Consider the following 27,704-nt stretch of genomic DNA (forward strand, 5'->3'; position numbering starts at 1 on the left):
CGGGGTGCCATTGCCTTTTCCCTGACTAGCATGTGAGATGAGTGCAATTATGCAGTAGTTTGAGCATTCTTTGGCATTGCCTCTCTTTGGGACTGGACGAAAACTGACCTTTTCCAGTCCTGTGGCGACTGCTGACTTTTCCAATTCTGCTGGCATATTGAGTAGAGCACTTTCACAACATCATCTTTTAGGATTTGAAATAGTTCAACTAGAATTCCATCATCTCCACTAGCTTTGTTCATGGTGATGTTTTCTAATATGGGCTTAGTTGTTCCATGGCATGTGAGACCTACCCGGTCCAGGGATCGAATCGGTGTCTTGATTCAGCCCACTTGACTTCAGATTCCAGGATGTCTGGCTCTAGGTGAGTGATCACACCATCATACACCATCGTGATTATCTGGGTCATAAAGATCTTTTTTGTATAGTTCTGTGTATTCCTGCCACCTCTTCTTGATATCTTCTGCTTCTGTTAGGTCCATAACATTTCTGTCCTTTATTGAGCCCATCTTTGCATAAAAAGTTCCCTTGGTATCTCTGATTTTCTTGAAGAGATCTCTAGTCTTTCCCATTCTATTGTTTTACTCTATTTCTTTGCATTGATCGCTGATGAAGGCTTTCTTATCTCTCCTTGCTCTTCTTTGGAACTCTGCATTCAAATGGGTATATCTTTCATTTTCTCCTTTGCCTTTCATTTCTCTTCTTTTCAAAGCTATTTGTAAGAGCCCCTCAGACAACGATTTTGCCTTTCTGCAAAAAAGGGATGCCTCCTATACGATGTCACAAACCTCCACTCAGTTCTTCAGACACTCTGTCTATCAGATCTGATCCCTTCAATCTATTTCTCACTTCCACTGTATAATCAAAAGGGATTTGATTTAGGTCATATCTAAGTGGTCTAGTGGTTTTCCTTACTTTCTTTAATTTAAGTCTGAATTTGGCAATAAGGAGTTCATGATCTGAGCCACAGTCAGCTTCCGGTCTTGTTTTTGCGGACTGTATAGAGCTTCTCCATCTTTGGCTGCAAAGAATATAATCAATCTGATTTCAGTATTGACCATCTGGTGATGTCCATGTATAGTGTCTTCTCTTGTGTTGTTGGAAGAGGGTGTTTGCTATGACCAGTGCGTTCTCTTGGCAGAACTCTATAGCCTTTGCCCTGCTTCATTCTGTACTCCAAGGCCAAATTTGCCTGTTACCCCAGGTGTTTCTTGACTTCCTACTTTTGCATTCCAGTCCCCTAAAATGAAAAGGACATCTTTTTGGGGTGTTAGTTCTAGAAGGTCTTGTAGGTCTTCATAGAACCATTCAACTTCAGCTTCTTCAGCGTTACTAGTTGGAGGATAGACTTGGATTTATGTGATATTGAATGGTTTGCCTTGGAAATGAACAGAGATCATTCTGTCATTTTCGAGATTGCATCCAAGTCCTGCATTTCGGACTCTTTTGTTGACTATGATGGTGACTCCATTTCTTCTATGAATTCTTGCCCACAGTAGTAGATATAATGGTCATCTGAGTTAAATTCACCCATTCCACTCCATCTTAGTTCTCTGATTCCTAGAGTGTTGACGTTGACTCTTGCCATCTCCTGTTTGACCACTTCCAATTTGCCTTGATTCATGGACCTAACATTCCAAGTTCCTATGCAATATTGCTGTTTACAGCATTGGACCTTGCTTCTATCACCAGTCACATTCACATATGGGTGTTGTTTTTGCTTTGGCTCCATCTCTTCATTCTTTCTAGAGTTAGTTCTCTAGTGATTTCCAGTAGCATATTGGGCACCATGGACCTGGGGAGTTCATCTTTCAATGTCCTATCTTTTTGCCTTTTCATGCTGTTCATGGGGTTCTCAAGGCAAGAATACTGAAGTGGTTTGCCAGAGTAAAACCTCTTACTTGTTAAGCAGTGTGTCCCTATTTCCTCCTCTTCTCAGTCTCTGGAAACCACCAATTTTCTCTGTCTCTACGAATATACTTATTCTGGACATTTCATATACATGTAATCATATAATCTGTGACTTTTTTTGTCTGACTTCTTTTACTCACAAGGGCTTTCCTTGTGATTCAGCTGGTAAAGAATTTGCCTGCAATGCAGGAGACCTGGGTTGGGAAGATCCCTGGAGAAGGAAAATGCTACCCACTCCAGTATTCTGGCCTGGAGAATGCCATGGACTGTATAGTCCACGGGGTTGCAAAGGGTCGGACATGACCAAGTGACTTTCACTCACTTTTTTACTCAGCATGTATTTTGGAGATTCTTCCACATTGTAGCATTCTTTTTTTTTTTAATGGTTTAATATTTTCCTTAAGTTTTTTAGTTCAACTTATAAATTGTATTCTATTTCACAGAATTAGCAAATTTTGAACAATAACTTTTAAACTGACTGATTAATATTTAGTCCATTTACCTAGTTAATTAACATTCCTTGAAAATTTCAAATAGCACATATACTTAACATATTCAATTTTGTTTAATGCCTTAATGAGTTTTTCAATTGAAGTATAACTCACAGAGAGAAAAGCACACAACGTGTAAGTATGGAACTGCATGAATTTTTCTCAGATCAACACCCCTATGTAGCTACTACCCGGATCAAGAAGCAGAACATGACAAGCATTCCAGAAGCTCTCTCCTGCCCCTGTGCATTTTCCTGGGAAAGAATTCTCTTTAAGTCTTGAATCTTTCTGATTTGTGGCAGAAGATGTGCTTAACTGCCAAATGTTCTACCAATTATCGGCTAGTCACTTGTGTACTTTAATAACAAAGGCTGCATGGTACAAAGGACAAGATTCAGAAAGAAGCTCCATGTCAGTCTTGGGGCTCTTAGTATCCCCGGCGTCAGATTGTTCTCTGAGCTGAGTACACAGCACATGTTGCCCTTTTTGTGAAAGGATTAGAAGTGCGAGAGAAGGACATTGTCTGTCAACCATAGCTCAGGTCAAGATGAAGCTCAACCACTAGTTACTGTATATAAATGTCCTACTGTTGTGTGGACAGTGAATCTTTCTGTTATGAACACCCTGTACGTAGTACCAGGGCTAGACAAAGGGCCTCAGGGGGCTTTAATGGCATTTGCTTTCAACAGGTTCAGATAAATATGAAAGAGGCTTTGAGAAGAATTTGTTGTTGTTTTTCAGTTGCTCAGTTGTATCTGACTCTTTTGCAACCCCATGGACTCTAGCCTGCCAAACTCCTCTGTCCATGGGGTTTCCCAGGCAAGAATGCTGGAGTGGGTTGCCATTTCCCTTCTCCAGGATATTCCCAACCCAGGGATGAAACCCACACCTCCTGTGTCTCCTGCGTTGGCAGGGTTTTTGTTTGTTTGTTTTACCTCTGAGCCACCAGGGAAACCCCTTGAGAAGAATTACTTCTTGCTGAAATTGACTTCAGTAGCAGCAGCTAAATGAACAGAAGACCCAAAGCTAAGATAAATGGGAAAAGCAATGTGCCATCCAGTAGAGGGTTTAAAAGCTAGGGGAGGAAATCAGAGGGTTTTGAAGGGAGAGCTGGTCAGATGCTGGTCATCCTCCTCCCCTTGGTCATGATTTGTATTTTTATTTTCAGAGGGGGTTTCTGAAGTGAAGTGTAGGATGGATGAGTGATTTGTCACCCACGTGGCTTGTTGGGGGTGGGGGATGAACCTGTTCAGCGAGGCCCTTTATCAACCCTCCAACCTAACCATGGTGTTGGTTGCCTATCCAGGCTACAGAGGGGTTCAGGACATGCTACTCTCAAATATGCTGCTTTGTCACCTCAATTATTTGGATCTGAAGTTACATAAAAATAGTAGGTGCAGGAAGGGCTCCCTGACTTTTCCCATTCCACTAAAAAATGGGCCATGAAATTCCCCATGAGAAAGATGTCTTCCCTCTATTAGGAAGCAGAGGCACATCCTTGTCACCAGAGACTGGGAATTGCTTTTCTACCTGAAGAATGGTGCCCGCTTGATATGTTTGACTGCAGAATGCTAAGAGGGTTTGTTGCAGTACAAGTAAGTGGTTTAAGATCCAAGGCAAAATAACAAACAAAGCATGATGGTCTGAGTCCTCAGCACATGTTGGACTTCCTGCATAGAACAAAGCCCTCTGGGAATGAGCACTTAGAAGGAAAGATGGTTTATTATCATAATGGAGTATTCAATTACTTGCTCTGATGAGAGGTGGAGGAGTTTCCAAATTCATTGTAGTAATTTAGAGTTTTGAGGGGGAAATAATTAAAAATGTAGGCCACCTATGGGTGTGCGTAATGTGGATGATATAACATGGTTATAATGGGAATATGATACATTTTATTTATACAGTCTCTGGCTACAAAGAGTGTATTAGGTATTTTGCGGTAGACTCAGAAGCTCAAAACAAACAAGATTAAAATCAGCAATAAAGCAGATCAGGAGGCGCTAGTGAAATTCAGCAATAAATTTGACACAAAGCCAATGAGGTAGGCCGAAGGCCTTTTAGAATTTACTGCAGGTGGATGCTTGTGTTTTCTTATTTTAGTGATATGTGAGGATATAGAAGGTGGGGTTGATGGCTACGAGGGAAAGGTCAGCCAGGGCACACTTCCCATTGTAGGAAAAATGATCGTGATTTTGTGGGGGGTACAGAATTTTCATAGCCTAGTCTCTTGGACAGCAAGGAGATCAAAATATCAAGGGATCAAGGAGCACCCCCTCCCCACCCTGGGCCAGACGCCGTGTGCTCTCTTTCTCATCCCTGTCACAGCCGTCACTACAGGACTTGAAGACTCACTCCCGACCCACAGACAACCCCCAAGGCCAAGGCTGACTCATCTGTTCTATTGGATTGGTGCCTATGTCATGTCACTCCTACTGTTTTAAATATTACCCACGGAATGAAAACCTCGAATCGACATATTCCAGGTTACTCTGTGTCTGTTTCCATTTTCTCCATCTGTTAAATGAGATCATTGTTAAAATTATTTTAGAACTTCTGATATTTTATCAAGCCACTTGGTAGGTTTAGGATTAAACAATTTTTTATTATCTAAGGTGTTACATCATCCTCTTAATTCACAGTTCACTACATTTTGCCTCTCATTACACTCATACTTATCTATGGTATATAACAGTTCTATTTATGTCTTCTCAAAGAAGAGTACATTTTATACCTGATCACTGCAGCCAAAGAATCCAGCAGTCAGTGCTCAGGTGAAAACCATATTTATTAATCTACATATGTTGGCACTGAATAGGAAACAGGTGGCAGTGATGTTTCTTTTTTTTCAGAATTGTGTGCATATCTGAGCATTTATTTACTTATATTTTTGAAATTAAGTGTGGAAATTTCACAAACCTGTAAAGTTAAACAAATGTCACCTATTTTGCCTTGACTTCATGCATCGAAGTGTTTCAAAAAGTGCAATTATTTACAGCATCAAAGGAGTTGAAATTTTGAGCAATCATTTAATTTAAAAAAATTAAGTTTTAGAATAAGAACTGTGTGTAGGGAACTCTGGAAAAAAAAAATGTATCAGAACTGCCAATGAAATAATTAGGAGAAATTTTTGGAGTCTGAAATGGAGCATGGATAAAACGTGCTGAATAAAGAAAATGATTAGAAACAAAATGCCCTAGAGTTTCTCAAACAGAAGATAATAGTCAACAGGCTGTTATCAGCATAGCACAACAGCATGAGCAGTGTGCAAGCAGGACATTAGTGACAGAAATAGAATGTAAGTAACAGCCAGAATATCAAAGCTATTTGTCTGTTAAAACAGTGTATGTTATGGCAGGTAAAGTTCATTGTCATAATTTATTTAAACCACTATTTTTTGAACATTTAATACATTTATATGGTTCAAGTTTTAAAAAATATATTCCTATCTTTAGACACCCAGTTTCGTCATCAAGAGGCAACCAGGATGATCATATTATCAGCTGCCTGTGTTCTTGTTTCTTTTGTTCTTGTCACTGTCGTGTCTGACTCTTTTGTGATCCCATGGCCTGTAGCCCACCAGGCTCCTCTGTCCATGGGATTCTCCAGGCAAGAACACTGGGGCAGATTTCCGCGCCCTCCTGCAGGGGATCTTCCTGACCCAGGGATTGAACCTGGGTCTCCCACAGTGCAGGAAGATTGTTCACCATCTGGGCCACCTGGGAAGCCCTACAATCCATACCTAAGGATAACCTATTCCGAATATAGATAAATTCAGTGTATCTATTCACATTCAGAAAACAATGTATTTGCCAGTGCATTGTTTTCAGTTTCAGAAAAGTTAGTACAATAGCACATAAAGTAAAATACAAGGAGGCTACACAACAAAGTCACTATCTCTGTAGCCTCACCTAATCCAGCAGGAGAACATGACCAGTTCCCCTTCCGAACAGGTGCCTCTTACCTAGAAGCTAAGTGCTGTTTTGAATTAGTATAGTTTACTGAGTCTGTTTTTGAACTTTAATTAGATGACAAGCAAGGTGCATGCTTCTGTGTCTGTCTTGACTTTTTCCACATCATGTTTTGGAGACCCATTCATATTGTTGGGTATAGCTGAAGCTGGCTTCTTTTTCATGGCTTGAGAGTATTCTCTTGTATGGCTGTGGCACTGTTCACGCATGCCACTCTTGTTGTTTTTCTGTAATGTTCACTTTGGGGATATTATGAAAAATGCTGCTGTGAATATCTTTTACATGTGGTGGTGCATATGTTCTTATCTATCTCTTGAAAATATATATAACATATATACAAGTAAATTTTAATGTTACCCTTCTTTCTATACACACGATGACTTTTTTGCAAGGTTATAATTCAGTTCAGTCGCCCAGTCATGTCCGACTCTTTGGGACCCCATGAACTGCAGCACGCCAGACTTCCCTGTTCTTCACTAACTCCTGGAGCTTGCTCAAACTGATGTCCATCGAGTCAGTGATGCCATCCAACCATCTCATCCTCTGTTGTCCCCTTTTCCTCTCGCCTTCAATCTTGCCCAGCATCAGACTCTTTTCCAATGAGTCAGTTCTTCACATCAGGTAACCAAAGTTTGGGAGTTTCAGGTTCAGCATCAGTCCTTCCAATGAATATTCAGGACTGATTTCCTTTAGGATGGACTGGTTGGATCTCCTTGCAGTCCAAGGGACTCTCAAGAGTCTTCTCCAGCGCCACAGTTCAAAAGCATCAATTCTTCAGCGCTCAGCTTTCTTTATAGTCCAGCTCTCACATCCATACATGACTACTGGAAAAACCATAGATTTGACTATATGGACCTTTGTTGGCAAAGTCATGTCTCTGCTTTTTATATGCTGTCTAGGTTGGTCATAACTTTTCTTCTAAGGAGCAAGCATCTTTCAATTTCATGGCTGCAGTCACCATCTGCAGTGATTTTGGAGCCCAAGAAAATAAAGGCTGTCACTTATTTCCACTGTTTCCCCGTTTATTTGCCATGAAGTGATGGGACCAGATGCCATGATCTTAGCTTTCTGAATGTTGAGTTTTAAGTCAGCTTTTTCACTCTCCTCTTTCACTTTCATCAAGAGGCTCTTTAGTTCCTCTTCACTTTGTGCCATAAGGGTGGTGTCATCTGCGTATCTGAGGTTATTGATATTTCTCCCAGCTATCTTGATTCCAGCTTGTGCTTCATCCAACTCTGCATTTCACATGATGTACTCTGCATATAAGTTAAATAAGCAGGGTGACAATATACAGCCTTGATGTACTCCTTTCCTGATTTGGAACCATGTCTGGTTCCAACTGTTGCTTCTTGATCTGCACACAGATTTCTCAGGAGGCAGGTAAGGTGATCTGGTAGTCCCATCTTTTTTCAGAATTTTCCACAGTTTGTTCTGATCTACACACTCAAAGGCTTTGGCGTAATCAATAAAGTAGTAGTAGATATTTTTCTGGAATTATCTTGCTTTTTCGATGATCCAGCAGATATTGGCAATTTGATCTCTGATTCCTCTACCTTTTGTAAATCCAGCTTGAACATCTGGAAGTTCACAGTTCATGTACTGTTGAAGTCTGGCCTGGAGAATTTGAGCATTACTTTGCTACTGTGTGAGATGAGTGCAATTGAGCATTCTTTGGCATTGCCTTTCTTTGGGATTGGAATGAAAACTGACCTTTTCCAGTCCTGTGGCCACTGCTGAGTTTTCCAAATTTGCTGGCATATTGAGTGCAGCACTTTCACAGAATTATCTTTTAGGATTTGAAATAGCTCACCTGGAATTCCATCACCTCTACTAGCTTTGTTCGTGGTGATGATTCCCAAGGCCCATTTGACTTCGCATTCCAGGATGTCTGGCTCTAGCTGAGTAATCACACCATCGTGGTTATCTGAGTCATGAAGATCTTTTTTGTACAGTTCTTCTGTGTATTCTTGCCACCTCTTCTTAATATCTTCTACTTCTGTTAGGTCCATACCATTTCTGTCCTTTATTGTGCCCATCTTTGCAAGAAGTGTTTCCTTGGTATTTCTAATTTTCTTTGCAGCCAAAGATGGAGAAGGTCTATACAGTCAGCAAAAAGAAGACCAGGAGCTGACTGTGGCTCAGATCATGAACTCCTTATTGCCAAATTCAGACTTAAATTGAACAAAGTAGGGAAAACCACTAGACCATTCAGGTATGACCTAAATCAAGTCCCTTACTATTATACAGTGGAAATGACAAATAGATTCAAGGGATTAGATCTGATAGACAGAGTGCCTGAAGAACTATGAATGGAGGTTCATGACATTGTACAGGAGGCAGTGATCAAGACCATCCCCAAGAAAAAGAAATGCAAAAAAAGGCAAAATGGTTGTCTGAGGAGGCCTTACAAATAGCTTTGAAAAGAAGAGAAGCTAAAGGCAAAGGAGAAAGGGAAAGATATACCCATTTGAATGCAGAGTTCCAAAGAAGAGCAAGGAGAGATAAGAAAGCCTTCCTCAGTGATCACTGCAAAGAAATAGAGGAAAGCAATAGAATGGGAAGGACTAGAGATCTCTTCAGGGTTATTATCATCATTTATTTATTTTTTGATGATGCTGAGTCTTAGTTGCAGGGCGTGGCTTTCTCTAGCTGTAGGCAGCAAGGGCTACTCTCTAGCTCTGGTTCACAGGCTTCTCATTGTGGAAGCTCCTCTTGTTATAGACATAGGCTCTAGAGCACAGAGGCTCAGTAGTTTTGGCACATGGTCTTAGTTGCCCCATGGCATGTGGGATCTTAGTTCCTAGACTCAGGATGTACCTGTGTCCCCTGCATTTGATGGACCCTTTTTTTTTTTAGAATATAAAATACATTTTAGTATTGACTTACACATTTTTAAATTTAGTGAAATTCTGAGAAAATTACATTAGAAATGTTTTGTCAGTTAGTACTGTTTTCAATTTCTATACCACATGGCCGCGCACAGCCATCTTCATTGTACGTAGGGACTTTAAAGGTCTTCATCTGGCCCAGTAAGTAGATTCTTAACCACCATTCCACCAGGGATTCCCTTGCAAGGGTTTTATTAAACAGGACTAATAAAGGCCTGTTAATTTGGGAGAGGTCATCAAATTATGGGGGCTTCCCTCGTGGCTCAGTGGTAAAGAATCTGCCTGCAATGCAGGAGATGCAGGTTTGATCCCTGGATCAGGAAGATGCCCTGGAGAAGGAAATGGCAACCCACTCCAGTTCTTGCCTGGGAAATCCCATGAACATAGGAGCCTGGTGGGCTACAGTCTATGGGGTCACAAAAGAGTCGGACATGACTTAGTGAGTAAACAACAATAGCAATCAAGTTATAGTGAACCAATTCAACCTAATCATCTCTATGCAATAGGTGTTCGACCCATACAAAATTATTGATCCATCTGTGAATCAGGTTTCCAGGTGATGCTTTCCAATCTCTGGATATCAAAGGGCGTTTTCATAATAAAATGATCTCTGAGGATGGTTGAAAATCCTCTCAGAAAAGCTGAAGCTGATCACGCTATTGTAGCTAGCACCCATTGCAATGAAAAATGTCATTTCAGGGTGTTTGAATTTCTTGAGACATTAATACAGGTATTCCTTGTTTTTCGAAAGTTCACTTTACACCACTTTCCTTTTATGAAAGACCTACATTGGCACCTATGTTCAGTATCTGAGAAATTTGAAGAGGATTTTCACTTTTATGGAAAAAAAAAAGGCAAAAAGAAAAAAGCATTCAGAGTTCATTCTGCAGCAAGCCATTATAGAGGCAGCACAGACCCAGGGCAGGCAGAACGGCCCTGGCAAGCTCCTTCCCCAGAAATTATACTCTGCACCTTAGCATCAGGCTGCTTTAGCTCTGAACTGTGTCTGTATGCATTTCTACTTTATTTTGATTTATTTTGTGCATCCCTTAACAAGATCTTCTCAGAAGTTACTGCTTCTTCTCTTGAGGCCAGTTTAACTTACAAACGGTTTCATAGGAACCCTCTAACTGGACAGTGAGGGAAACCTGTACTTGAAATCTCAGAATGGACAGCATCACTATTAATACATAAGTGACTGGCACAAGTTTGCTTTGTTTTCTACATCGCTGCTGAGCCATTTAAGGACAAAAAAGAGGATCGGATAAGTAATTAAATAGTAATTCAAATGCTTTTATATTTTGTGTAATTGCCCCATTCCACAATAAGCCTCTCTAAGCATTTTTACAGAACAAGCACATGGATTTTTATATTATCTACAGTTTTACCTATACATGTGAAAAATTTAAACAGCGCATTAGAGAATTTTACTCCAGACAGTATGAAAAATTTCAGATATGAAATGGTGGTGCTGATTCTGTTTTAATGTTCCTTCTGATTTTACATGTTAAGATGATATTACAATCTATAAATCTATCAAAATGTTTCTATTTTTGTTATTGCTCCCCAAAGGTAACTTAAGTTTGAATGAATTCAACTAAATGGTGAAGTCTTTTTAAAATTGCTAAAGAAAATACTGTGTTTGAATCACTTGTTATTAGTTTGATGACTACAGTAACTTTTACCAGCCTCTCTGGTGTAATTTCCCTTAAAATCAAGTATTTTGGGAAGATTTAGCCTCAGCCTCATCATATAATATAAGTAGAGAGGAGGCTTCAGTTCAACAAATATGGAGTCCCTGCTCTGTGGTAGCCACTGAGTGTATGAAAATGAATTCAAACAAGTGAACAAGACTAAAGGGAACAAACACATCCTCTAAAACCATTATGTTCTCTTGTCATAACTAACCAAGAATTAAGGCAGCTGTGGTGTGTACATGTGTTGAGCCGAAGTGCTCAGGTGAGCTACTGACCTTGTAATGGAGCAGGACCCTAGGCGGCCTTCTCAGAATAGACCCCCCACCCCCCCCCCATGTCCTCCACCTGCCTTTTGTCTGCAGAAAAATTTTAGTCAAAGGATAAACTTAGTCAGAGAAATAAGAAAATGCAGAAAGAACGGAAAATAGTCAGGCAAGACCAAATAATAATACTTAGCCGTTAAGCAAAGTCAAGGATCTTTAGTTCTTCCTCAAGGACTGTAGAGAATATTCTGAGCCATGTCCTCTGAGCTGCCTTGCAGACACTCACCAAGTAGAAGAAGTTACCTGTATGCTGCCCACAAGCACATGGACCCCAGATTGGTTGGAACCAGAAGGTTGATGTTGATTCCCAATTACCTCAGCACCAACCGTCAGAAGAATGTCTACAAACTGATCATACCCTACTCCTTAAGGACATACCCCAAAGCTGTTTCTTTCTACTTCACCCAGAGCTCTGTCTCTAAGCTTTAAACCATTACCTGTGTACCGAGGCCAGATTCCAACAATAACCTTTGGCCTTAAAATGTAAGCAGAATTTGCTACCCCCTGAGTAGATGGGGAAACAGTGGAAACAGTGTCAGACTTTACTTTTTTGGGCTCCAAAATCACTGCCGATGGTGACTGCAACCATGAAATTAAAAGACGCTTACTCCTTGGAAGGAAAGTTATGACCAACCTAGACAGTATATTAAAAAGCAGAGACATGACTTTGTCAACAAAGGTCCATCTAGTCAAGGCTATGGTTTTTCCAGTGGTCATGTATGGATGTGAGAGTTGGACTGTGAAGAACGCTGAGCGCCGAAGAATTGATGCTTTTGAACTGTGGTGTTGGAGAAGACTCTTGAGAGTCCCTTGGACTGCAAGGAGATCCAACCAGTCCATTCTGAAGGAGATCAGTCCTGGGTGTTCATTGGAAGGAATGATGCTAAAGCTGAAAATCCAGTACTTTGGCCACCTCATGCGAAGAGTTGACTCATTGGAAAAGACTCTGATGCTGGGAGGGATTGGGGACAGGAGGAAAAGGGGACAACCGAGGATGAAATGGCTGGACAGCATCACCAACTCGATGGACATGAGTTTGGGTGAACTCCGGGAGTTGGTGATGGACAAGGAGGCCTGGCGTGCTGCGATTCATGGTTTCGCAAAGTGTGGGACATGACTGAGCAACTGAACTGAACTGACCCCCACCCCACCCCCAGAGCTGTGCTAATTCTGCAGCTCCGTGGCAAGCCACAGACTTGGTGCTCTGACTTGCAGAATCGGGTTTATCAAAGTTGTCAAGCATAAGGCCTACTTCAAGACTATGCTTGGGCTTCCCTCATAGCTCAGTCAGTAAAGAATCTGTCTGCGGTGCAGGAGACCTGGGTTCAGTTCCTGGGTCAGGAAGATCCCCTGGAGATGGAAATACCAACTCACTTCAGTATTCTTGCCTGGAAAACCCCATGGACAGAGGAGCCTGGCAGGCTACAGTCTATGGGGTTGCAAGAATTGGACACGACTTAGCAACTAAACCACCACCACCACCACCAAGACTGTGCTGAGTCACTCAGTTGGGTCCAACTCCTTGCAACCACAAGGACTGTAGCCCGCCAGGCTTCTCTGTCCATGGGGTTTTCCAGGTAAGAATACTGGAGTGGGCTGCCATTTCCTTCTCCAGGGAATCTTCCCAACCCAGGGATCTAACCCACATCTCCTGCATTGGCAGGCAGATTCTTTACCGACGTGAGTCTAAGTGAACTCCGGGAGATGGTGATGGACAGGGAGGCCTGGAGTGTTGCGGTTCATGGGGTCGCAAAGAAGCAGACACGACTGAGCGACTGAACTGAACTGAACCCACCTAGGAAGCCCTACTTCAAGAGATACCAAGTTAAATTCAGAAGATGGAGAGAGGGCAAAAGTGACTGCTTTGCTCAGAAACAATTGGTAATCCAAGTTAAAAATAAGTATCGTATACCCAAATATAGAATGATAGTTCATGTAACCAACAGGGATATCATTTATCAGATTGCTTACGCCCATATAGAAGGAGATATGACAGCTTGTGCAGTTTATACTCACGAACTCCCAAAGTGTGGTATGAAGGCTGACTGACAAAAGATGCCTCAGCATATTGTAGTGGCTTCTTAATAGGTTTGGTGTGGACAAAATTTATGAAGGCCATGTCGAGGTGGTTAGAGATGAATACAACGTGGAAAACACTGATGGTCAGTCTGGTGTCTTCACCTGTTATTTGGATGCAGAGCTTGCCAGGATCGCCGTTGTTCAGTTGCTAAGTCATGTCTGACTCTTTGCAACCCCGTGGACTGCAGCACGCCAGGCTTCCCTGACCTCCACTATCTCCCAGAGATTGCTCAAATTTATGTCCGTTGAGTTGGTGATACTATCTAACCAGCTGATTCTCTGCTACCCCCTTCTCCTTCTGCTCTCAGTCTTTCCTCGCATCAGTGTCTTTTCCAAAGAGTTGACTCTTCACATCAAGTGGCCAAACTATTGGAGCTTCCACTTCAGCATCAGTCCTTCCAATGAATATTCAGGGTTGATCTCCTTTAGGATTGCCAGGACTACTACTGGAAAAAAAGTTTTGGGGGCCGGAAAAGGAGCTGTCGATGGAGGCTTGTCTATCCCTCATAGTACCATGTGGTTCCCTGGTTATGATTCAGAAAGCAAAGAATTCAATGCTGAGGGACACCAAAAACACATCATGGGGGAGAATACCGCAAATTATATGTGTTTCCTGGATGAGAAAGATGAGGATGCTTACAAGAAACAGTTCTCTCAATATGTAGAGAACAACGTAACTGCAGACATGACGGAGGAAAAGCATAAGAAAGCTCACCCTGCAATATGAGAGAATCCAGTGCATGAGAAGAAGCCTAAGAAAAAATGTTAAAAAGAAGAGGTAAAGCATTTCCAAAATGTCACTTGTCCAGAAGAAAGATTGAGTAGTTCAGAAGAAGGGAAGCTTCCTTAGAGCTCAGGAACAGCCTGCTGAGAGTTGATAAACCAAACCACAATTTTCTATCAAGATTTTTCAGATAAAGTCGATAATAAAGTTATTGCACAAATCTAAAAAAAAATAAGCAGAATTTTAACCAGGTGAATTGAAAAACATTTTTTCTTAAAAATAACCATATGGTGAGCTTCCTTAGTAGCACGTCTTACTATCTTTCAAAGTGTGAAAGTGTTAGTTGCTCAGTTGTGTCTGACTTTTTGTGACCCCACGGACTGTAGTCCATCAGGCTCCTCTGTCCATGGACTTCTCCAGGCAAGAATACTGGAGTGGGTAGCCATTCCCTTCTCCAGGGGATCTTCCTGACCTAGGGATCAAACCAGTCTTCTGCGCTGCAGGCAGATTCTTTACCACTTGAGTCACTGAGTATCTCAACAAACCTGAAGCTAGGTAACCACATTTTCACAGATGTGGTATCTAGGCTCCAAGACATTTTAGGCTGAGTACAAATAGGTAGGAAAAAGAGAAATTTAAGAATACCTGGTAGGAGTTGCCTGGTGGTCCTGGCATATTTGGGTCATAGCTAGAGAGTCGGGTACAATGGGGAGTAATTGACAAGGAAGATGGAAAGACACTTTAGAACTGGATCTCTAGTAAACAATATGAAGAATCATGTTTTGGACAATGGGAGACCTTAGAGGTTTTCCGTGTGGGAATAGAAGGATCAGATTCCTGCCTTTTTTGTTTGTTTAGAGGAGAGATTTATTTGAAGAAATACTACAACATATGAAAATGATACAAAGCCTTAATTTCTACTCGTAGAGCGATAGATTTGATATGGTGCATAATATAATTATTTGATATAGCACATAATAAAATTTTTTAATCCGGAATGCAAAGTTTGATGACTAAGTCATTTGTTGATAAACAAAACCTCTTAGAACTTTTTAATATCAGCAAGGGTCACAAATGCTGTGTACAATGAATCTGAACTGACAGATTTTGACTAGTGTGGTAAGTAGATTGGAATAGAGGTGGTGTAAGAGGGGGGAGCAAGTGGGAAGCTATCGAAACAGTTGACAGGAGGGATGATAAAGACCCAATCAAAAGAGTGGGAGTGGGAATGCTGAGAAGGGGACACATTTAAAAAACACTGTGCAGGTGAAATTGATAGAACCTGGCGACCAGATGAAAGAAGACTGAAAGAATTCTACTGTGATGTGTCTCCCCTCTCTCTCTCTAGGCTAGATATAGATATCTTTTTGGGTAACATTTATAATAGTAGATTAACCACTTTAATGTGTACAGTTTGGTGCCATTCGATAGATTCACAGGGTATGTGGCCCTCTTTAGGTCCAGAACATTTAAATGTTTTATATTTAAATTTTGGAGGAACCACCAAACTGTTGCACCAGGCAGCTGCACCATTTTATATTCTCACAGGTTCCATTCTCACTAGGGTTCCATTCCTCCACACACCTGCCAAGACTTCTGATTTTCCTGTTTTAAAAAATCTTAAATTATAGCCACCCTAGTGGTTGTGAAGTGGTATCTCATGGTGTCTTTGTTTGTATTTCCTTAATGACTAATTTTGTTGAGCATCTTTTCCTGTGAGAGTTGGTCATTTGTATATCTCCTTTGGGAAAACGTCTATTCAGATACTTTGCTCATTGAAAACATTGGATTATTTGCCTTTTTTGTTGCTGAGCAATAAAAGCTTTTTATATTTTCTGGATGCTAAACTCCTGTCAGATATATAGGATTTGCAAATATTTTTTTTCCCATTCTGTAGCAGGTCATCTTTTCAGCCAAGAATTTTTTTGAGCCATTTATTGAAACAGGAAACACAGAAGAAGAAGCCAACAAGGATAGAAAGAAGGTAGGAAAAATAAGTTCAGTTGATGGTGTTGATTGGAAATCTTCAGGAGACACCCAGCCAAAGGTATCTGGCTCACGTGGTACCTGTAACACCCTATGCATTTGGTGCTTCTTGATTGATGGAATCTAGAGAGAAGCTGGTGGGCAGTTGCTGCCTTAGCTATAAGCCTTCAGGCTGTATCCCACAGAAACAAAGGTCACTCCTCTTTCAACAAGGCTGTCCTTTATAATTGAAAATACTAGGACTTCCCTGGTGGTTCAGTGGTTAAGACTCCAAGCTTCCACTACAGGGGGCACAACTTCTACCCTGCTTGGAGAACTAAGACCCTGTATGCCCCCATGGAGTGACCAAAATCATTAATTAAATAAAATATCAAAAATCAAATTAAATTTTTAAAATATCATTTTTGGTCAATTTCCTAAAACAGTCAGAAACTTAAATGCAACTTGAATTAAGCCACAATTCCGAATCAGACAACACAGGCTTAAACCAGGTATGGAGAATACGAAAAACAAAAGCAACCAGGGAGAGACATGGCCTACTGTGATCTACTTATACTCTTTTCCTTCAAACAGAATACATGTGTATATCTTAATCTAAGCTTATATTTATGTAAGATTTATTTAAACCAAAGTAATTGAAAAAGCTGATATAAAATTCCAATCCTGTATAAATAAAATAGTTCCTTCTTTCATGCTGAAAGCATCATTGACTTTTGCCTTCAGTTTATAATCTATGTGCTCTGCCTTGATTTACTCAGCCATGCCTAAAGCACTTTTTTTTATATCTTGGGTGAGCAGGCAATGTTGATAGGGGCATGAATAGCTCCTTTTTCAGAGTTCTGCCCACATGGCTAATATTATGAGACACTCTTTTTTAAAATCCCTTGGATCTGTGCTAGGGGTCCTGCACAGACTCAGGTCTGGCATTATTATTACTTTTTTTATGGATCTCAGGGAAACCATTCTGCTGCTGAGCTAGCCTCACTCATACATTTCATTTATCCGCCATAATAAGAATATCAATACCTTGGATTTATATAGAGCCTCTCATCCAAAGAGGTCAAAGCTTTTTAATTTAATTGGATGTTCCCGTGGCTTTAAGAGCCTCTGGGTATATTTACAAATGTAATAATAAGAAACAGTCTGCTCTGGTTTAGAATATAATAGACAGCATAAAACAAGACCTGAGCATACACTGCTTCTCACCTTCACTGCACAAACATATCCGATGCCTGGCCGTGGGGTTCAAGGTCCTTTCTGAGCGGATCTCCATGTATTTTTTCACCCATGACTCCACTTTTTCTCTATGAAATCTTTGTTTTACTCAAATTAATCGTTTAACATAGGATGCATGTCTTCACTTGGTATTGTACCTTAATCTGTTCTACAAGGCCCTTCACCTCCTCCTTACGTGTTTTAAGTCTGTACTCTTTTTTTTTTGTGGGGGGTGGGGGAGGTCAAGTTTACTTATAACCCACCTATGAAAACCATGAAGACCACTGTAGGAACCTGGCCTTCCTTGCTTATTTCCCACGGAAACATCTGCAACATAGACGCTTTTGTTATTTGGGCATTAATGCTGTGGTTTACAGTCATTTCTTTTCGTGTATAGCATGTCAGCCCCTCCACACAGAGGTCTATCGTCAATCCCTTGCTTGCATGTGTGTGCTCAGTTGTGTCCGACTCTTTGTGATTCCATGGACTGTAGGCCTCTGTCCATGAGATAGATCTTTCAGGCAAGAATACTGGAGTGGGTTGCCATTTCCTCCTCTAGGGGATCTTCCCAACCCAGGAATCTAACCCCAGGTTTTCTGCATCTCCTGTATTGCAGGAGGATTCTTTACCATGCCATCAAATCAGTTTGATGTTCACAGCCTTAGTTGGTCCGAGTAGCCTGGTGAGTTTGGAAATTTGCGGTGAAGGCTGAATGTTACAAACGAGCAGACGCACTGTGCCTTCCCCTAAATTTTTCCCCATTGTTAACAGTTTAGTGCAAGTTTAGAATTAGTTTAGAAGATCACCTAGGATAGAGGAAATGAGAAAGGGTGTGGTTGTCACCTGAAGATGAAAAGTACAATGGTACAAAGGTTTCCTGTGAAAACAATGTATTGAATGAAGGTTTAATTGGGGTGTGTTGATTTAATTATCATGTAATTGCATTTGCAGTGTGTGATGAAAGTAGCCTATCATTTTTGATGCTTATCTAATTCTTGCTTTTTTTTTTTTTCAAAATTTTCTTTAAAAGTTCTGCTTATAAAAGCAATGCCTATTCAGATAAAATTTGGAAAACACAGTAAAGTGTTAAAAATAATGAAAAATTACCTTTTTCTTGCTCCTCAAAACAGCTTTGTAATACCCAGTTCAGTTCAGTCGCTCAGTCGTGTCCAACTCTTTGCGACCCCATGGACTGCAGCACGCCAGGCCTTCCTATCCATCACCAGCTCCCAGAGTTTACTCAACTCATGTTCATTGAGTCAGTGATGCCATCCAACCATCTCATCCTCATGCCATAAGGGTGGTGTCATCTGCATATCTGGGGTTATTGATATTTCTCATGCCATCCAACCCTTCTCCTGCCTTCAATCTTTCCCAGCATCAGGGTCTTTTCAAATGAGTCAGTTCTTCGCATCAGGTAACCAAAGTATTGGAGTTTCAGCTTCAACATAAGTCCTTCCAGTGAATATGCAGGACTGATTTCCTTTAGGATGGACTGGTTGGATCTCCTTGCAGTCCAAGGGACTTACCAGAGTCTTCTCCAACACCGCAGTTCAAAAGCATCAATTCTTTGGCGCTCAGCTTTCTTTATAGTCCAACTCTCACCTCCATACTTGACTACTTGGAAAAACCATAGCCTTGACTAGGTGGATCTTTGTTGGCAAAGTAATGTCTCTGCTTTTTAATATGCTATCTGGGTCATAACTTTCCTTCCAAGAAGTAAGCATCTTTTAATTTCATGGCTGCAGTCACCATCTGCAGTGATTTTGGAGCCCAGAAAAATAAAGTCTGTCACTGTTTCCACTGTTTCCCCATCTATTTGCCATGAAGTAATGGGGCAAGATGCCATGATCTTCGTTTTCTGAATGTTGAGTTTTAAGTCAACTTTTCACTCTCCTCTTTTACTTTCATCAAGAGTCTCTTTAGTTCTTCTTCACTTTCTGCCATAAGGGTGGTGTCATCTGCATATCTGACATTATTGATATTTCTCCCAGCAATCTTGATTCCAGCTTGTGCTTCTTCCAGCCCAGTGTTTCTCATGATGTACTCTGCATAGAAGTTAAATAAGCAGGGTGACAATATACAGCCTTGACATACTCCTTTTCCTATTTGGAACCAGTCTGTTGTTACACGTCCAGTTCTAACTGTTGCTTCCTGACCTGCATACAGATTTCTCAAGAGGCAGGTCAGGTGGTCTGGTATTCCCGTCCCTTTCAGAATTTTCCACAGTTTATTGTGATCTGCACAGTCATGGCATCCGGTCCCATCACTTCATGGCAAATAGATGGGGAAACAGTGGAAAGAGTGGCTGACTTTATTTTTCTGGGCTCCAAAATCACTGCAGATGGTGATTGCAGCCATGAAATTGAAAGGTGCTTACTCCTTGGAAGGAAAGTTATGACCAACCTAGACAGCATATTGAAAAGCAGAGACATTACTTTGTCAATAAACGTCCGTCTAGTCAAGGCTACGGTTTTTCTAGTGGCCATGTATGGATGTGAGAGTTGGACTATAAAGAAAGCTGAGCACCGAGGAATTGATGCTTTTGAACTGTGGTGTTGGAGAAGACTCTAGAGAGTCCTTTGGACTGCAAGGAGATCCAACCAGTCCATCCTAAAGGAAATTAGTCCTGAATATTCATTGGAAGGTCTGATGCTGAAGCTGAAACTCCAATACTTTGGCCAATGATATGAAGAGCTGACTCATTTGAAAAGACCCTGATGCTGGGAAAGATTGAGGGCAGGAGAAGAAGGGGACGACAGAGGATGGGATGGTTGGATGACATCACTGACTCAATGGACATGGGTTTGGATGGACTCAGGGAGTTGGTGATGGACAGGGAGGTCTGGCGACCTGCAGTTCATGGGGTCGCAAAGAGTCAGACACGACTGAGCAACTGAACTGAACAGTCAAAGTCTTTGGCATAGTCAATAAAGCAGAAATAGATGTTTTTCTGGAACTCTCTTGCTTTTTCAGTGATCCAGTGGATGTTGGCAATTGGATCTCTGGTTCCTCTGCCTTTTCTAAATCCAGCTTGAATATCTGGAAGTTCGTGGTTTGTGTACTATTTACAAAGTGCTGATCATGTATATGTCACAGTTTTACTATAATTGTCTAATAGAAGTTCTATAATCATATGCTTTATAGATAAGGAAACTCATGCCCAGAAAGATTAAGTAACTCACCTAAGATAGTCTGCATCTCTGGTGCCACAGTGGTACAAAATCCTCCTGCCGATGCAGAAGACACTGGAGACTCCGGTTTGATCCCTGGGTCGGGAAGATCCCTTGGAGGAGGAAATGCCAACTCACTCCAGCATGCTTGCCTGGAAAACCCCATGGACAGAGGAGCCTAGTGCATTACAGTTCATGGGGTTGCAAAGAGTCAGAGACAACTGAGCATGCACACACTAAGATAATCTAACAAGCATGTGAAGGGCTGGGAGTGAATCGCAAGGACCCCTGTGTCTATAAAGCAGTCGTTCTCCATTCCCACCTCCTCTCAACCCCTCCGAATCACTCATCTGCTTTCTGTTTGTATGAATTCCTCTAACCTAGGTGTTGTTTTTTTAAATAAATGGAATCATACACTGTGCAGCCTTTTGTGTCTGGCTTCTTTCACTTAGTATATTGTTTTCAAGTTTCATTAACGATGTATCATGCGTTAGTATTTCATTTCCATTTATGGTTGAATAATATTCCATTGGATGTTGATATGTCACATTTTGTTATTAGAGAGAGAAATGGCAACCCACTCCAGTATTCTTGCCCGGAGAATCCCAGGGACGGAGGAGCCTGGTGGGCTGCCGTCTATGGGGTCACACAGAGTCAGACACAACTGAAGAGACTTAGCAGCAGCAGCAGCACATTTTGTTGGTACCTCAATCATATACCACATATCATACCACAGTTTTTTCAAGATTCTTCTTGGCTCTTTGAGGTTCCTTGCCATACAGTAAATTCCTTGTATTTAAATTTTAGGATCAGGTTTTCCAATGCTGCAGAAAGACTATTTGAATTCTCATAAGGATTGCACTGAATTTGTGGATAGCTTTAGGGAGTATTGACATATTAATGATATTAATTCTTCCAATCCATGCTCACAGGATGTCTTTCCATTTATTTACATCTTCTTTAATTTCTTTCAGCAAGGTTTTGTAGTTTTCACTGTGTAAGTCTTTCATCTCTTTGGTTAAATTTATTATTTAATATATTATCATTTTTTGATGCTATTATAAATGGAATTGTTTTGTTAATTTCCTTTTTGGATTGTTCATAGCTAGTGTCTAAAAATACTATTGATATTTTTGTTTTGATATTGTGTCCTGCAGCCTTGCTGAATTAATTTATTAGTTCTAATAGTTTTAAAAAAATTCTTTAGAATTTCCATATGTCAACCACGTTGTCTACATATACTTCTTCCTTTCTAATTTGAATGCCTTTTATTTTTTTACTTGCCTAATTGTTTTGGCTAGACTTTTCAGTACTTCACTGAATAGAAGTGGCAAAGTGGGCATCTTTGTCTTGTACCTGATCATAGCTGGCAAGTTTTTGACCATTGAGCATTAGCTGTTTTTTTTTTTTAATAAATAACTTTTATCGTGTTGAATAAATTCCCTTCTACTTCCAGTTTTCTGAGCATTTCATCATGAAAAGGTTTTTCGATTCTGTCTAAAGCTTTTTCTGTTTCAACTGAGATGATTTTTTTTTTTCCCTTCTTACTGCCCACATCCTTAGCCACTAGGCTCAATTATCCCTTTTCACATATATGCATTCTTTAATTTTATAATGAGCTTTTTGCAAGTACATCACAAACATCTTTTCTTCATTAAAAACCACTAAAATTATGATTTCCAGTGGCTACATGTCATATTCTTGTGTGGATGTTCTATAATTTATTTAATACATCTATGTTGTTTTAAAAATTTTAACATTTTGTTCTGTATCTCTATTTCTCTAGAATCAGAATCCCTAGAACTGGAATTATTGAGCCAAAGGTAATGAACACTTAAAAAAATATGTATATGCATGTGGGGGTGTATCTGCAAGTTATTTTATAAAATCACTGTGAACCTCTGCCAGCTGATACCTGTCTAATCAAAGTACTGGAGGTGCTCTGTGCTGGCTATTTCACAGCTCCAGGACCTCTCTGTCTGCTTTCTATTCATCTCTGAAGTTCTTTCATCTCTACTGCTACTAAGCAGATCACTCACTACCTTCCCTCCTCAATTTATACTCTTTCCATTCTTATGCTAATCTTGTTCTGCTCATTTCATCTACTGAATTTATGACTAAGCCAGTTGAGCCAGATGCAGGACATATGAAAACTTACCAGTAAAAATGTTAAGAAAGCACAATTGTGCATTATTGCCAACTATATTTTATTTAGCTTGAGAAGAAAAGGAATCTGCAAGCTGGTCAGTTTTGCTTCTCAGTTTTTCTGTTTTCTTTATCAATATCTATTTGTGTGTTACTCCTTGCATGTTTTTTTAGAATTGTCCAGAAATAACAAAATAACTGAATTCACACATTAAACGAATGTATAAGCATTTAGTTTTAGAAAATACTAAAGAAAAGAATTTCTGTATCTATCCATTTTCGCATTTTATTGGATTTTTAAAAAACCACTTGTGTTTAAAGTAAAAACTTTTGTCATACAGACATCAAGGACAGACTCTACTGAAATACACACCCCATGCACGCACTTTGGCATCGTCAGATAAATATAATTTAAAAACTAATACAATTTTAAAAACAATAAAACGGGGGGAAAAACTCAAGATCAGAATAAATAGAAAAGAAGATATTAGATTTCACCAAATCGCAACTGGTTTAGTTTTCCTGCGCGCCCTGGAACCGCGGAAGGAAACTACAATTCCCAGAGTGCTTAGAGCGCGCGTGGGGCCTGAAACTTACTCCATAAGTCCCGCCTCCTCTCTTCAGCGATTGGGTTATCCAGTTCTGTGACTTTGGACTTCCCCTCTCCCATTGGTGCACTTTCCAGAGAGGTCAATTACAGAGTTTACACTTGGTTTCTTCCAGCCCCCCCGCTCTCCCCTTTGCACCAAGATGGCGGCAGAAGGAGCTGGTGGGAAATACAGAAGCACAGTCAGCAAAAGCAAAGACCCCTCGGGGCTGCTCATCTCTGTGATCAGGTGAGGGAGGCAGGAGGCAGGGGCAGGGGACAGGGGGCAGCGGCTCGATTTCCGCTTTGGAAGGGAGAAGGGTTAGCTGGGTTCCACCCTGCCGACCCCTCCCTTCCCTCCTTGCCTCCCCCCAGCCCCTCCCAAGGGCCCCCGCAGTTCTCACTTTTTTTCTGGGGTTGGGCCAGAGGGAGGAGCCTGGCCTCTCAGTGTTTTTCTAATTTACTGCCAGAGCTTTCCACTAGGGTCCCCGGGCCCTGAAAGCACGGTCTTTGGGGTTTGGTAGAGAAAGCCAGGTGTGTCCACTTACTCACACATGTATTGATTCATTGTCTTCAGCATTGCTCGCTGTGGAAGGCACCTTGTTCCCTGGACTTCTGGGTGTCAGGCCCTGACGTCCGGAGACCTCTGACACGAATTGCAGATTTTGTTTTCACACGTTGAACACCTCCAACCACCTGTGCATGGCTCAGCCTCAAATACGAGAGCCTGTCGTGAGCTGGTTAGAAGAGTTGTGGATTTGAAGGCACACGTCCGTGCTGATTTTTGTTCTGCTTCCGTATTCCGATCTAGTCCTTAAAAAGCAAAACAAATTTCAAGTTATCCCCTATGCATATCATTTTTCCAGACTCTATATGGTGGGAGTAGGAGTGTCGACCTTCTAGGGGCCACTTTTTCTTAACGTAAATTATAGTACGAGTGGAGAATTCATTCAAATCCCGCTAAGGATGATACAGGGAGTGGCTAAAAGCAAGCTGAACGAAATGCATTACAACACGTTATGCTGTTAGCATATGAATTTCAACCCATGTATTTTTCATAAAATGAAACATCTGCCTCCCCCTTTCCTCCACCTAAGCTAAACTTCTGGTTGAGTTTTTGGAGGGCTTCTGAAAACCTTTTAAAAACCCAGGCTCAACAGTATCTGGTAGTTAGTAGGCATTTGAATGCATGAACATCTAAATTTTAAAACAGCCCACGCGCTCATGGACTGATAAAGACCCATCTTAAGGTTATTTAGGCTTCTCTGAAAGTAAGATTGTGACATATGGAATCATTATTACTAAATTTTCTTTAGGATGAAGAGGATAATTCTCTGTATGGAAATATGTAATATACTTGGAAGGTCATACAGAGAAAATGCAGTTTTCTTGTGGACCCAGTCTTGCCAAGCCAAAACACAAGTAGTGTAAATGTTTATCATGATACTAAAACTCCAAGTAGATTATTTTTAGTTTCCCAGCTTCATTCCTGGGGAACTATAATACATGAATTTATTTGGATTCCTTTTTGAACTTGTTTTTATTTATTTTTGCTTTATAGTCAACATTCATTTAAACAGCACAGAGCCTGGCACTTAACTATGTAGTTAGTAAATATTTGTTGAATGAATGAGTGAATGCCCCGAGTTTTGCAAAGATGAGTTTGACATGATGGTACCCTTGAGAGTACAGACTACTTGAGAGATAAAATATGTAAGTAACAACGTGACATAAGACTAGAAGAGAGATGAAATGTGCTGGAAATCTAGGAGAAGGAGCAGTTATTTTCAACAAAAGTGGAGTGGGGATTAGGGAAGATAGCAGTATATACAAATGTGCCTTCTCAGTTAGGTATTTATGATTTTGTAGTCTTTGCTCATTTCTTGTTTTTTTTTTTTTTTTTTTTTTAATATCAGTTTTCTTAAAGGTCATTTAAGTTTACCCAAAATGGCCTATATTTGAAAAAAACCTTTATATCAAACTAAAGCTTTTTTTTTTTTTTTTTTTTTTTACTGATACTGATTGGAAACATATGTTGCCTTTGGTTGACTGTGCCTATATGTTCTTCAGGGGGAATCTGCTGGGTGTTATGGAATATGATTTGGTGGTTGTCCATGTGTCTCTTATTTCTCCCTGTTACCTTCACATTACCACTGTGATTTGGACCTGGACATTTTTTACTCTGACTTCTGTTGTATATTGTTAACTCATTTTTCTTCCCTATCCTTGGCCACCTCAGATCGCTTGAATAACATTTTTACTTTATTATAATCTGTTACCAGCATGCTATATTGGAGTGTCCAGATCCAGCATCCTGGGCGAGGTTAGTAAGGATTGGAGTTCATGGTTAGGTAGGACCTTGTTTAAGACTGGATGTTACTGGTCTCAGAGTATTTCAACATTTCTCTGAGTGAAAGTTGGAGTGAAAATTTTGGTGTTGGAGTCAAGATTTGGGTGTTGCTAATTCCTTGTTTCATCCCTGATGTGCTCTGAAACAGCCAGTGGTTTCCATTTCATAAATAATAGCAGCGAATGAGAGGAAAATGGTAGTTTTACTTTAGTATTTGGGATGGGGGAGTTTCGGGGGCGTAATTGAGGGAAGAGCAGAGAGGAAAGTAGTTGATAAGAGAGTAGCTCTTAAAAGTTCTCATCACAAGGAAAAATTTGTGGTAATGGATGCTAACTTATTGGGATAATCATTTTGCAATGTACGTATATCTCAAATCATTATGTTGTGTACCTTAAATAATTACAATGTTGTGTGTCATATATATCTCAATAAAATGGGAATAAAAAGAATGGAGGATTCCTATCTCTTGTTAGTAGATTGTTCTGTGACTCCTAAGGTGCAGCTTTGTCTCTCTGTTCAATTTGCATTCTTCCTGTTACTCTTCTTGCAACATTGTCTTCATGATTGTAAATTCCTCACATGAAACTTTGATTACCTCCTCTTATTCTTAACCTCTTTTCAAATTCTCTCTCAAAGACTGTAGCTTTCCTGGTTGCTTTGGCAACAAGCCTCAAAGAGGAAAACCATTTTAGACTCCTGTTTATAAAATCTGAACATCCCTGAAGATGTCTCTGGTACACGCCAGTTCTCTTTCAGGCTTCCTTGGACCTGTCAGTTTGTCACAAAATAAATGGCTTGTGAGTGATAGAGTCCTTTGTCCTTTGAAGAGTTTGATTAATTTAGCTTTATCTTTTTCTATCAATGAGCAGTTGTTTTCCTTTTTTGAATAGTGAATGTTAAAAATTCTCCTTCAGTTCTCCTGCTCTGATATGTAAAAAGTGTCATTTCTGTGCTCTATTATGTATTAATATTAACATAGCACTTTATATGCTTGTACTATTCCTATTAGTTGGAACACCATTTATTGTTAGAAGCACCTTTTAACTGGAAAAAGACCGTAGGTGGAAGAGGGTTTGACCTGAGGAGAGTGTCAGAATAGACATGGGGAATACCCAAGGCTCATCACTATTTGCAGCCATGGTACCAAGTAATTAAATGGTGACTATTTTGCTAGTGTGATAGTGCATCACTTTAAGGCATTTAAAAGTCAAAATGATGTAAAAAAAAATATAGTGTAATTGTAATGGAGGGGTTACGTTTGGTGGATGGGTTATTTAAGTGCTTTGAGACTCATAAGTGCAATTCTTAACCATTTACAAAATACTGAAAAAACCATTTTAGGACGGCCAGATGATTCAGAGGGTGTACTCAGGTTTAACAAAAGAGATTGTTCTTTCGTGAGGCGGGGCTTTGATGAGGAGACAGAGTGTTTAGGATTGATTTTGGAAGCTGCTGTTAACCACAGCTTTTTAAGTCTTGCCCCTGACCCTTTAAAATGAAAGTAATCGGGTGGACCTGATTACCTGCTGATGTACAATTGGGACAGTTTTATGGGCACACGCAGACACAGCATTTCCTACTTTTCTATTGATCTTTTCTCCCCTAACCTTTTGCTTTGTGTGAAGTTGGGGCAGGCAGCCTTTCTAAACCGGAAACAAGCAAGATGGCATTTTGGAGATGCTATTTTATTTTTGTGAGGTCTTGTCAGATTTTTAATTGGGAAATGTGTCTACCACTTACTGTTAGGTGATTTACTTCCCAATTAAGTGTTGACTCTCTTCTTTTTATAAGTTGGCCTTTAATAGTCGGCTTAATTGGGAAGACAAACTTCAGCTGTGACTGGAGGAGCCCTCCTTGAAACCTCAGAGCAGCTTTTGTGGACAGACACTGCTTACAGATGGCAGGGAGGTCTGAAGGCAGTAAGAGGAGCACTGTCATCAACTTTTATGTCTTCACAGAAGTTGGAATTTCAGACACTTAGAAAATCGTTTATTGTAGACCCCTGATAAAGCCCCTTCCTCTTCAGAGTATTTTGGTCAGCCCTGTATTTAATTCAAAGTACACTTTGTTGCAGGAGTCCACGTTTTGGTTAGAGCTCTTTGAACAAAGAGCTTTGAGGTCTATGACACACAATGTGGCAGGAAAGGTCATTGGAGCAAAGCCCTGGA

At 40.5% G+C, this 27,704-nt stretch overlaps 1 protein-coding gene, 1 long non-coding RNA gene and 1 pseudogene across 2 annotated transcripts in view; 2 read left to right on the top strand and 1 right to left on the bottom strand.

Moving 5' to 3' along the window:
• Positions 1–675: 675 nt before the first annotated feature.
• On the bottom strand, positions 676–11,834 carry LOC120877613. The gene is made up of 3 exons (XR_005724363.1): positions 11,825–11,834; positions 1,467–1,476; positions 676–750 (listed from the first exon to the last, which is right to left on the bottom strand). It is a non-coding gene; the product is annotated as an uncharacterized LOC120877613 (long non-coding RNA).
• A 1,247-nt stretch (positions 11,835–13,081) lies between these two features.
• LOC120878284 lies at positions 13,082–14,235 on the top strand (annotated as a pseudogene).
• A 9,105-nt stretch (positions 14,236–23,340) lies between these two features.
• Positions 23,341–27,704, top strand: part of EXOC4 (exocyst complex component 4) — an 824,501-nt gene continuing 820,137 nt past the window's right edge. The window contains exon 1 of the mRNA XM_040260893.1: positions 23,341–23,436. Coding sequence (XP_040116827.1) covers positions 23,351–23,436 — 86 coding nt within the window. The 5' untranslated portion in view covers positions 23,341–23,350. The remainder of the gene's footprint in view (positions 23,437–27,704) is intronic.

Source organism: Oryx dammah, unplaced genomic scaffold (genome assembly GCF_014754425.2).
Source record: "Oryx dammah isolate SB20612 unplaced genomic scaffold, SCBI_Odam_1.1 HiC_scaffold_18, whole genome shotgun sequence".
NCBI classification, from domain to species: domain Eukaryota; kingdom Metazoa; phylum Chordata; class Mammalia; order Artiodactyla; family Bovidae; genus Oryx; species Oryx dammah.